This window comes from Ipomoea nil, unplaced genomic scaffold (assembly GCF_001879475.1).
Source record: "Ipomoea nil cultivar Tokyo-kokei standard unplaced genomic scaffold, Asagao_1.1 scaffold2545, whole genome shotgun sequence".
Classification (NCBI taxonomy): Eukaryota; Viridiplantae; Streptophyta; class Magnoliopsida; order Solanales; family Convolvulaceae; genus Ipomoea; species Ipomoea nil.
The window spans coordinates 356,568-369,586 of NW_017618973.1; the positions used below are offsets into that span (position 1 = coordinate 356,568).

A 13,019-nucleotide genomic window follows, 5' to 3' on the forward strand; every position below is an offset into this window, starting at 1 on the left:
AAATTATTACTTTTTTTTATTGTTCTGACTAACACATCAAATGTTATCTTACTTACCAAATTATTACTTTTTTTTATTGTTCTGGCTAACACATCAAATGTGATCTTATTTACCAAATTATTACTTTTTTATTGTTCTGGCTAACACATCAAATGTCATCTTACTTACCAAATTATTACTTTTAGAGGTGTGGAGAGAGCACTGGATGGTAGAACAACAGTAAAGAAGGCTGCAAGCAGCAGTCAAGCCGCTTCTCGCCAAGGTAAGCCTGTAACTATGACCTCTGTTTGAATGTGCTATTCGTGAGATTCTCCGACCAGCTAAAGTATGTATAACCTCATGCAAGCAAAGTATCGTGATGTGCTCATCAGAATATTTACCCACAAAAAGACTAATGAAAAAGAAATGTCACACATGGGTACTGCCAATGCTGCTTTGTTATGCCAGTATCTCCCCCATCTTGCCCCCAATAAAAAGCAAGCTTCTTATTCATACAGGTTCAGTCAAACAGTCCACAAACCTGGAAACATCATGGAGAAACAAGCTAGCATTTTTTCTCCTCATTATAGAGACAACATTGAACCTGAATTCTAGTTGAGTGCTACCTCCTTCCCTGTTGGACCTGGCAAATCATAGCCTCAACGGAGCCTTTCAGGTGAAGTCTAAAGGTGAAATCTAGTCCCATGCAGCTCAAAATATTTACCCACGAAAAAAGTTCATAAGACTGAGTTTTGAACTGCATGAAATCAAAAAGAAACATGAATCATTGTGCCATTGCGGTTCACTATGGGTATAGGTCCCATCTTGCTCTCATTAATGCCTTGACATTCAACTCGGGTCCAACAAAAATCACATGCCATTGAGCCAAATGTAGTATCTAGAAAAACATCATGGGCAACAAGTCAAAATCTTCTTCTTTTCAATCTAGAGGCATCATTAAACCCATCACCATGCCAAAGTTGTGGTCGATAGTTTCCTTCTTGCTCTTCCATGTTTCTCATTCTCCTAGGTGCAATCCCAGGTCCAGTTTCTATATGTGCATCAAATTCCCTTTCCCTTGTATTGGTTCTTTCCATGAACTCCGCATCTTCCTCTGGAGAGGACCCAAAATTCCTAGGTCCACCATCTGGATGGAAACGGAAATTTTCAGTGTCATTGCTATAAGGAGGTCTGAAAGAACGAACGCCTCGTCTCTCAGTAAACTTTCTTCTCTCATCACTACTTCCATCCCCCCGAAGCTCATGCAATCTACTCGAATTTATTGGCCCACTAAAGTACTCATCATCATCCACCCTCTCTCGGCAATTTACACCATCAGCTCTCCTAGTGTTTCTAGGAAAGAGACGATTAGGACTTCTACTGGATAAGGAATTTGGGTGCCCATGTTCCTGCATAGCATCCACATCCCTCATGTTGTTAGAAGAACGAGCCACATAGGATGGAGAGCCACGCCTTCTAGGAACTATTTCCTCAGAAAAATAATCACATTTAGGAGACCTCATCCTATCTACACGATACATAACTGGAGATCTACGCTGTTGCAATTCAGAAAGATCATCAAGTCCTTCCATAGCTCTTCTATGAGAAGAAGTCCAAGGGCCAGGGGAATGCCTTTGAGATCCATCTGGAGATTTGGATCGCATTCGAGAAAAATCTCTCCTTTGAATGGTGGGGAAAAACTTTTTGCCACGGACAAATTGCCCATCTGATCTATATAAAGGATCAATAATATCATTCGGCAAATTCCTCACAAACCTCTCACCATGCCTAAGTCCGACAAACTCTGAACCATCTTCATCAATACATCTACTCGGACTACTATTTCTAGGCATCCTACCAAGTATTTGAATGCCCATGGTTGCATGACCATCCCTGTCAGGAGAAAGCCTCCTTGATGAAGAATGCCGAAAAGAAGGTGACTCACCATTCAAGTGTTTCCTTCCTCTACTTAGACCCATAACAGCTCCATTTGGTGAAATATCAAAGTCATTCCGTTCAACTTCAGCATCACCAATGGCAGCAGCACGCTTATGTCTAGGAAAACAGTAATCATCCCGCCGAGTGAAGCTAAAATCACGCTCAGAATCCCAATAACGATGTGACCTACCAAATCGGCCCGAAACTCGTCCTCTTCCACGCATGAAACTTACCCTGGAGCTTGCATAAGGACGATCTCGAATTCTCTCTCTGGCATATTTGTTTGAACAATCAGTGTACATTTCACCTCTGAAAAGAGCAAATAAAATCAAGTGCCATCAACCATTTAAAAAATTAAAAATAAACACAGATTAAAGAAACAATAAAGCTAAAGAGTATATTCACCTATTCCCACTAAGATGTAATCTCTCATCCTGAGCATCAAAATATCTTTCCCTTCCACTTCGTGATGACAATGGTCTACCCATAACAGATCTGGCTTTACTAGGGGAAGTGGAATTAGAAGTCCGAGGCAAATTGATAATCCGGCTCTTAATTGCATTAGAATCTCTAGCACTATTACCATTTAGAGGTGTTTCAGCATTGGCCAAACTAGAGTTTAACTGTTCTGCTTTGTTAGTTCCATTGGCATCTTCAATCTTGGTAACAGTTACTCTCATATCATTGCTTGCATCTAATGCTCCATCACCTAAAACACCCTCTATATTTTCCTCTTGTCTATCTTCCGCTCCTGCTTGATCAAAATGTATCTGTTGAGTAACATTTACAGGCATAAAGTCATAAGAACATGTTGGCACATTTTCTGATATTGAGGTCGACAAAGAACCACCTTTTCCCAAGACTTGATCAACTATCTTATCACAAACTGTGTCGCCGCCACACTCTTTTGAACAATCATTAATTGCCTCATGATGAATCATGGCAATTTCATCTTTTTCATCACAACTAGATTGGACATTATTATCATTAGATGAAGTAGCCATAGCATGAAGGCCAGAATCAATGTTTTTTTTTGAATCAGTTCCCAAAGCAATTGTATTTTCTTTTGTTAACTGCAATATTGGCTCCCGCACCTCACCATCTTCATAATCATCATCTTCCTTGCCACAAGGCCTACCTTCATCAATATGGACAGTACAAGCATGATTGCTATCTGATTCATAATCAGAACCATACAGTTGTTCTTCTTCCATATCAACTGATATATTCATATCTTGCTCACCACTCACAGATCCCTCACAACTTGCAACCAAAGCCTGATGCTGCTCATTAACTTGCTTCAACTGTGACATTTCCAAACTGTCAATTTTCACACCCTCTAACTCACAAGCATCTACTTTAGAACAAGATGAATTCAAACCTTTTAAAGCAGAATTTTCATTTTGAATAACTATACATGCATTCATCTGATCTAATGCATTGTTACGAGCATATACTTCTTTAGTATGAACAGAATGTTCAGATTGATTTGATAACTCCCCGCTGACAGACAACTCTGAAAAGGTAGCCACTCTTGCACTCAACAGCTTTTCAGGGGTCAATGGCACTAACAAAGTAGAAGAGCTCTCTTTTGATGGTACAACATTTCCAACAGATTGGTGCAATGTCATGCTGGACATCCTGCAGCTTTCTTGATTAGTTTCCTGTAAAGGTTCAGATTTTATAGATTTTTTCTCAATAAGCTTTTCTGCACACTTGATTGGAAATTCAACAGGTAATATGTTTCCCCTCTCACTTTCATCAATAGGTTCTACCTTAACAGTATCACATCCAACAGAATTCATGTTTGTAATGGTTCTAGGAATAGTATGTGGAATTGAGTCTGCCTTGGTCATTGAACCAAACTGCCTCTTACTAAAGTCCAAACCATGGAAAGTGTTACCAAGACTAAGGAAAATTGAATCCTCTGACTTGCTAGATTGTTTACTAGATATCTGCTCAAAAACTCCACAAATTTGCTTCCCTTTATCACTGCAAGCACCAAGCATACTAAATGAGCTTAAACTAGGTTTTAAGTCATCTCTAGTACTGATTTTGCTTAGAGCATCAATATTATCTGTATCTTGAAAGCCATTACCAGAACCCTCCCATGCATCCATAGTAATGTTCAAATCCCAGTTTGATCTATTAGTATCGATATCAGGACTATCATCATTGGACCTACTGTTTGATCTTCCAATTTGAGAATCAATAGCTTTTTCTTTGTTCAAAGAAAGAGATAACAATGATGTATCCAAATTATTAGGCATCTCAGAACCTCCTCTGTTTTGCACTCCCAAAGGAAGGTTATGTCTTTGTACTCCCAAAGGAAGGTTATGTCTTTGTGGTCCTAAAGACAATTCAATGTTTCTTCCTGAATGTGCAGAAGATTGAAATTTAATGTTGCCTTCTGCTTGTTTACCAATGTTTTCCATCTTGACATTAACTGGAATGTTTTCTACAACTTCAAGGCTGCTTTCAGTCAACGATCCCTTAACACAATTATCAGCACTATTGGTAGAACCTGAGCAAATCTTCCTGTTAATGACCTCAACTTTGGATTCCAAAGATTCCTCATTAATTTGGGCAGAAGTAATGTTTGCTGCAGCTTCAGCAAGTATGGATCCAAGAGGCTCCTCAGTGGATTGAACAGAGGTCTTATCTGCTTCAACTAGTTTGGATCCAGATGAATCCATGACCGGTTGACCAAAGCTAACATGTGCCCCACCTGGCCTTTCTTGTTTCACCTCCAAAAGAGGATTCTTGCTAACATCAGATTTAATGGTACACCCAACAGTATCAATAGGGTTGAAAGATGATCTTTGGGTAGAACTAGATTCTCCATTCTTTAAATTGCTTTCATCATGAAAAGAAGTTCCCTCCTCAGGTGGAGGAGATGAAGGCAAAACAAACGGGAACCTTCTCTTCTTTATAGGGATACCTGTCAATGAGCTACTAGACTGCATCGCAAGCTGCATATACAAGATACATGAGTCAATTCATATTAAACCAAAGGAAACTATAGCAATGAAGACATAGAAGTTAAGAAACAAATCATAAGTTAGATCATAGATGGAAACCTCTTCTTTCCCAGAAACTGGCATGCACCCTGTAACAGAAAACTCTTAAAGCTTCAATATTTTATCTTTAGTAAGTATCACTCTGTCCTGTAACACATCTGATCACTCACAATCCTGTAAAGAACACACTCTGCACAGACAAATTTCAATACAGTTAGGAAGAAGAAAAAGGAATAAGCATAATAGAGAGGCTAAGCTTAACAACCACAGAATAAGTGGTTGTCAAACTTTCACCAAAGAAGGAAATAAATATAAATATTTAGCCATAAAATAGAAAAATATAATAAGTAAGGTGCAATCAACACTTAGAGAAAGCTACCACTTATCATATTATTAAAGTTAGTTTAAAAGTGAACAATTTAGTTATTATATTTAAATGTTTTTATTATTTTATATTTTTATATAACTAATGCATTTTATTATTTTATTATGTGTAAGTAATTTATATATTATTTTCAAAAAAAGTAATAATAAGATGCCAAGTAATGTAAATAGTAAATAGTGAATAATTACATGGATGGATAGTAAATAGTGAATAAATTAGTGATGTGCCATTTTAAAAGTGAGAGAAGATTGCATGAGTAGAGGTAGCGTAATAAGTGTACAAATAGTTATTTTTAAGGATAAAATCAAGTATGTATATTAAAAAAAAATTATGGTGGGAGAAATTTCATAAATCTTATCTTATCTTATATACTCTATGTAATAGCAAAAAATATTTTGCCATATCATTTTCCCACCAACGCAAAACTGTGTCGTTTTATTGTAATAAAAGAGAACTGTTCACACCGTTTGTTACATCTAAATGAGCCTTTTCATGTTTATATTAAAAGTTTTAACATTAATTTAAATTTATTATTAGTGATGGGAATCCGCCCCGCCGCAGCATTTAAATACCCTATCTTGCATTCTTTCTCAAGAAAACATTAATTAAAGCCCCTAGAGAAATTGTATAGAAGTAGTGCATTATGTAACAAAAAAATTATATGATGTAAGAAAATGTTGGCAGGAAAATATGATATATGGTTCTTTTAAGCATTTATTGCCAAATATGTTATTATTCTACTATGAACAAAGTTACAGCCCCTAATTTTGGATTATGCTATGTAGAACCTACATATGTTCATCAACACATGATTGTAAGTCAGTTATTAGGAAAATAAAGTATAGATTCCAATTCAGAAAACGGTAATAAAAACCCCTAAAAATTAAGTACTGGATTTGAAATTGAGTGATTTTTTTAAACTCCACTGAACTAACACTCTATTTTATAGTGCAAGAAGACCAAGCAAATGGATTGCATGAACATACTCCCTCAATCAAGCATTTACCAACTGGACCAACTTTCCACAACTCTTCAAAAAATCATTAAATGTGGAATGCTTTTTGACTGCCTAGATATTTGGTTGGCAGTGTTGGTTTTTAAAATGGAAAATTAACACTTAATAAGTGCTTGGTGTTTTCAAAAAATCATTAAATATGGAATGCCTTTTGACAGCCTAGATCTTTGGTTGGCAGTGTTGGTCTTTGAAATGGAAAATTAGCAATTATAAGTGCTTGGTGTTTTCAAAAAATCATTAAATTTGGAATGCTTGTTGGTTTGTGAAATGGAAAATTAGCACTTATAAGTGCTTGGTTTGGAATGTTTAGTCGATTGCTGAAGAGAAATTCGGGGAAAATGTCTACTCTTATGTGCTTGCAATTTGTCTATATTTCATTTTTTTTAATACATTTTTTTAGGTTGCTGAAAAAAATCACAACTAGAAGCAATGGCATATCATATGAAAAGGAAGTAAGAAACAAAGTTTGTATTCTTTAAATTATACAATTGTTTGAGTGATTACCCTACATGTGGTAGAATAGAAGCAATGATCAAAGCGTTAGGATTCTTTTTCATGGAATTAAAAATTTAAGTTTAAACATATATACTATTATAATATAACTAAATTAAAAATGAAGTTTAAACATATATACTATTATAATATAACTATTACAATTTTAACATCATTTTTTTCCTTTTAAGAGTTCACTTAGTTCATTAATTTATCAACTTCACATTTACTGTTATTATTAGCTCAATAAAATTTATTTTTGTACATATTTTTTAGAAAGGAAAAAACATAACCATTTTAGTGTCCCACATATGTACCTTATATTATTGTAGGAATATAATTATAGGTAAACTATATATAAACATATATTTTTTGTAAAATATTATTTAGTTTTATTTACTATGGAAAAAATAAAGAATCAAAATATGAACATCATCATCTGACTTCCACCATCTTGAAAGTTGGAAATTATAAGTACTAAGTACAAAAAACTGCTCATTTATTGTCAAAATAATTAGCTGTCTTTTTTATTTAAAAAAACTCATGTCAACTACCCAGTCATCATTACAATCTAAAGTCTATTTTTTGACAGTATTCAATCAAATTTTATAATCTCTGAAGAAAATCTAAACATTATTGGAGTAACTAAACAACTACCACTATATCACATTTTATAATCTCTGAAGAAAATCTAAACAGTATTGGAGTAACTAAACAACTACCACTATATCACAAGAAAACAATGAGGAAAATCATTGGATCAACAATTATATGGGGTAAAGTACATCAAATAAAGGTATACCTTTTCTTTTACTGGTACGAGTAAAAGATGGCTATTAAAAAATGATTCAATTGTTTTATTGCATCTCTCTACCCTGTCTGTCTGCCCTGCTTCAAAAGTAATTCAAAATGGAATACAATAAATGAGATCACAGTTTAAATATTAGATTCAGTTTCAATCGACCAAATATTGATCTATATCATATATTCAACAGAATAACATAAAAAATGGAGAAATAAACTTACCTTTGTAGATCGGTAATTTTTAACTGGTGTCCTTTAGTTGTGTAGGTAACGCCGAGGAAATCAGATCTGATGATAAAAACGGCCGATCTGTGATATAGTGGTAGTACTTTCACCGGCGTTAGCAACGGAGAACAGAGGAAATCAGATTTGATGATAAAAACGGCCGATCTGTGACATAGTGGTCGTACTTTCACCGGCGTTAGGAACGGAGAACAGAGGAAATCAGATCTGATGATAAAAACGGCCGATCTGTGACATAGTGGTCGTACTTTCACCGGCGCTAGCAACGGAAAACAGAGTAAATCATATCTGATGATAACAACGGCCGATCTGTGACATAGTGGTAGTACTTTCACCGATCTGTGACATAGTGGTACTACTTTCACCGGCGTTAGCAACGGAAAACAAAACTCCGGTATAGTAAACAAACGTATATACGATATGGACTTCTTTCGTAATCAACTTTCAAAACTGGATCAACAAATCACAACTGAACGAAAAAACAAACAAAACAAGCTGAAATCACTAAGAATTGCGTATGAGAGCATGAAGTCTCGGTGTGTTCGAGAGAGAAGACATAGGCAGAAGACCAAAGGTCGGCGATTAAAGGCAAAGGGTTCGGGAACGCTGTTTATATATGTCTTTTATGAGTTTATCCCGGTTTGGGCTGCCAGATTATAGGTTACATTTGTTGGCCAACACAAAATACATATATGGGCTTTTAGGGTCCGTTTGGAAACTGGAAAATGTTTTCTGGAAAATGAGTCATTTTCTGGAAAACATTTTCCTTTCCGGTGTTTGGTTGCATTCTGGAAAACTGTTTTTGTGTGTTTGGTTCATTTTCTGGAAAATGAGTAGAATTGTATAATTAAACATTTTAATTATTTTATTTAGAATATTACAACATGTATAATAATATATAATAATATAATATTAATTTTAAATATAATAAAAAATAGCTAAGTTTTTCAACAAAAAAAAAAACTAATAATATATCAAAAATATTATGGTGGTGGTGGTGGTGGTGTAGTGGTAGTGGTGTTATTCGTTATATAATAATAATAATAATAATAATAATAATAATAATAATAATAATAATAATAATAATAATAATTGGTGGTGGTGTGATGGTGGTGGTAGTATGACGATGGTGTGGTGGTGGTGGTGGTGGTGGTGGCGGCGACGGTGGTATGGTGGTGGCGGCGGCGGCGGTGGTATGGTGGTAGTGGTGGCGGCGACGGTGGTTGCGGTGGTATGGTGGTGGTAGTGGTGGTGGTGGTTGCGGTGGTATGGTGGTGGTGGTGGCGGTGGCGGCGGTGGTGTGGTGGTGGTGGCGGTGGTATGGTGGTGGTGGCGGTGGCGGCGGTGGTGTGGTAGTGGTGGCGGTGGTATGGTGGTGGTGGCGGCGGCGGTGGTATGACGGTAGTGGTGGCGGCGACGGTGGTTGCGGTGGTATGGTGGTGGTGGCGGCGGCGGTGGTTGCGGTGGTTGCGGTGGTATGGTAGTGGTGGTGGCGGTGGTGGCGGTGGCGGTGGTGTGGTGGTGGCGGCGGTGGTATGGTGGTGGTGGCGGCGGCGGTGGGTGCGATGGTATGGTGGTGGTGGGGGCGGTGGTATGGTGGTGATGGCGGCGACGGTGGTATGGTGGTAGTGGCGGCGACGGTAGTGGTGGCGACGGTGGTTGCGGTGGTATGGTGGTAGTGGCGGCGACGGTAGTGGTGGCGACGGTGGTTGCGGTGGTATGGTGGTAGTGGTGGCGGCGGCGGTGGTGTGATGGTGGTGGTGTGACAACGGTGGTATGGTGGTGGTGGTGGCGGTGGTATGGTGGAGATGGCGGCGACGGTGGTATGTTGGTAGTGGTGGTGGTGGTGGTGGTATGGTGTTGATGATGTTGGTGTAAAAGTTGGAAAATGACTTCCCCCAAAAAAAAGGGGAAGTCATTTTCCATAAAATTGCCTTCCTTTTCCATTGACTTCCACCCCATTTTCCTTTGACCAGTCATTTTCCAATGTAACCAAACACCAAAACCCCGGAAAATGACTTCCAGAAGTCATTTTCCGGGTTTCCAAACACACCCTTAATCTTCTGGGCCTGTTTTAACAATTTTAAATAACACCAACACACTATATATGGCAATTTATATCCTACACCACGGCGCGCGTTGCACTATGCGCCCAGATGCAAAACGACGTCGTTTTAATTATTTTTTTTTTTTTAAATTTCCCGCCCTAGTGAATGGCAGTAGTTTTTTCTTAAAAAAAAAAAACCCGCTGTTCAAGAATGTACATAATGTTATATTAGAATACACATAATGTTATACATGAATGTACATAATTATATAACAAAATATACATACTCTTTTTAAAAGATAATACACATAATCTAACATAATACATAATAAACATAAACTTTTAACATAATACACATCAACTCTTAACATAATACACACAAATTTTCTGATTCGGATGTACATAATTGTATAAAAAGAATGTACATGATTGTATAAAAAATACACATAACTGTATGAACCAATACACATAACATTGTGAACAAATACACATAACGTTGTGAACAAATACACATAATCTCAGCAACTTCCTACGCGCCTCCCAACACTACCCCAAAACGACGTCGTTTTGGGAGGCGCGCGGCGCACAGTACTATGTGCGCCGTGGTGTAGGATATAACGATTGCACTATATATATATACTAGTATTTTATATGCGCGATGCGCAAAAAATATATGCCCAATATTAAAATCTTAATTATATTATTTTTTAAAAAATAATAGTGTGTGTGTGTGTATATATATATATATATATATATATATATATAATTGTATAATTCATATTAATATTTTTGAGGTAAAAATTATAGAATGATAAATTACTATATATAATTATGGTAACATTGTAATTAAAATCTTTTTTTTTTTTTTTTTTGAAAGTTACTGGCTCTATTACATTGTAGTATCTGTTCATATACTTTCTCAACCTACTGAAACACAAAGAACCAATAACGCCTCCACTGAGGCTCGAACTCATAATCTTCCAAATGGAAGTCCAACCCGGGTACCATTGGACCACATAGTCCTGGTCATTTTAATTAAAATCTAAATGAATTAAAACTTACCATTGAAGGATGTAAGAAAAAATTATTGTGTATGCATGTACATAGTAAAATAGTGTGGAAAGATAACAGAAGTTATAACGGCAGGGATATTTTTGTCCAAAAAATTATGTAGTACAACTTTTATAGCATAAGGTACAAAAAAATTTAACAGAAAAATGGGACAAAAATCAGAGGTATAACCTGGATTGGAACTTATTATGTTTATATATATATATATATATATATATATATATATATATATACATCTACATCTATCTACAATTATAATAAGAACCAATAATGTTAGGCCCTTAACTGAAATAAAAAAAAAATGTCGGTACTACTTGTTTCTTAAAATGAATGGTTCATAGTATTTTGATTTTAGTATTTTTAATGATTTTCCTTATTTACCCTTTATTATATTATTTTCTTTCCTTAAATAACCTTAAATTCCGTTAGTATAAACTTTATTAACAAAATATTTAGTTAACAATTTATTATTCTTAAATTACTCATTAATTTCTATAAGAAAGGTCTTAGGTTCGAACCTCATTCCAATTAGAGTTAGCATAATTGTTAAACATATACTACGAATATGTTAAAATGTATTAAAAAATAAAATATAAAATTTAACATAAACTTTGGTCAAATAATTAGCCCGACTAAATACATAGCATTCAATGATTATAAATCAAGAACTTTGATAATCATTTGATTTTCTTTCATTAAAAAATAATAAATTTAAGTTCAGTTTTTTTTTTTTCGTTTAATTAATCTTCTTTTGATTATTGAGAACAAAACTTAATATTTCAATTATGCTTTTATCAATGCATGAAAACTTCTAAAGAAATTTGTAAGTTAATTTTTACTATATTATTATAACAATATCTATTGTAACCTTATATTTTGAATTATTTATTATCATCATCTATTGACAGCAATTGTCATTGACAAGCTCTCAAAACAATTTGTGTCAACAACGAATGAAAATTTAAAAAAAAAAATCAATGATTTCATTATTGTGAATGAAAAGTATGTACGCCACTTTATTCAATCGTTATGCCGTGGAACTGTGTCCACCTTGCAATGTGGACACTGGAACTGTGTCCACCTTGCAATGTGGACACAGTTCTATGTTCATAATTACTGAACTATATGCTCATAATTATAAAGCTATATATTCATAATTTTTTAACTTCATATTCATAATTATTGAACTCTATATTCACAATTACAGAACTCTATGTTCATAATTATAAAGCTATATATTCATAATTTTTTAACTCCATATTCACAATTATTGAATCTCTATATTCATAATTACAGAACTATATGTTCATAATTATGTTCACAACTTTATGTTCATAATTTTTGAACTATATATTTATAATTATGAACAATTTTGGAATCGTGCCCACCTTTGTCCACCTTGCAAGGTGGACACGGTTCCACATCATAATTTTCCCACTTTATTGCTCTTATTACTTAAATTAAAAAATAAATTGGTAGCTACAACAAAAAATAATACATATGCATTTAATTAATTTAGAATTAGATGTCTCACAACGCATGAAACATGTAGGGAAAACTACCACTACCAAATATCAACATGTGCTTGTAAGATAAAGAGTTAATAGCACAACTAAGATCTCAGTCATATACATAACAAGACAAATCTAAAACTTCATACACCATAATCTCATTGCATGATGAATCCCTCTATGATACTACCAATAAACCAATTGCACATGACACACTACCAAAAAAAAGAAGAAGAAGAAGAAGACATGTACTGAAAATGAAAACAATAACAATGCTACCTAAAAGAAAATTAGAAACATTTAATCCAAAAATAGTATTTATTTAGACTATCGCTTTTAGACTTAGTACTTAGATTAACGTTATTACAAAGTTGCAAACATTTATTTTTGTGACAGTTATATATAATCAATCTCTCATATATTATCTTGCATTTATATACTTTAAATTACCAATTTAAATAAACAAATTCAACATTTATTTACCTATGCATGAACATCTTTTATATAATATTAC

At 34.9% G+C, this 13,019-nt stretch overlaps 1 protein-coding gene across 3 annotated transcripts; it reads right to left on the reverse strand.

Annotated features, from left to right (window-relative positions):
- Positions 1 to 415: 415 nt before the first annotated feature.
- Positions 416 to 8,445, reverse strand: LOC109153840. 3 transcript variants are annotated; one of them, XM_019301716.1, is made up of 5 exons: positions 7,856 to 8,445; positions 7,632 to 7,712; positions 4,998 to 5,127; positions 2,323 to 4,889; positions 416 to 2,226 (listed from the first exon to the last, which is right to left on the reverse strand). In XM_019301716.1, exons 3-5 carry the CDS (start codon positions 5,019 to 5,021, stop codon positions 903 to 905), a joined length of 3,915 nt encoding a protein of 1,304 aa, XP_019157261.1. In that variant the 5' UTR covers positions 5,022 to 5,127; positions 7,632 to 7,712; positions 7,856 to 8,445; the 3' UTR covers positions 416 to 902. The 3 variants fall into 3 exon arrangements, with proteins under 3 accessions (XP_019157261.1, XP_019157259.1, XP_019157260.1); XM_019301714.1 differs by having other exon boundaries at positions 7,632 to 7,717; XM_019301715.1 differs by having other exon boundaries at positions 7,632 to 7,720.
- Positions 8,446 to 13,019: the final 4,574 nt, after the last annotated feature.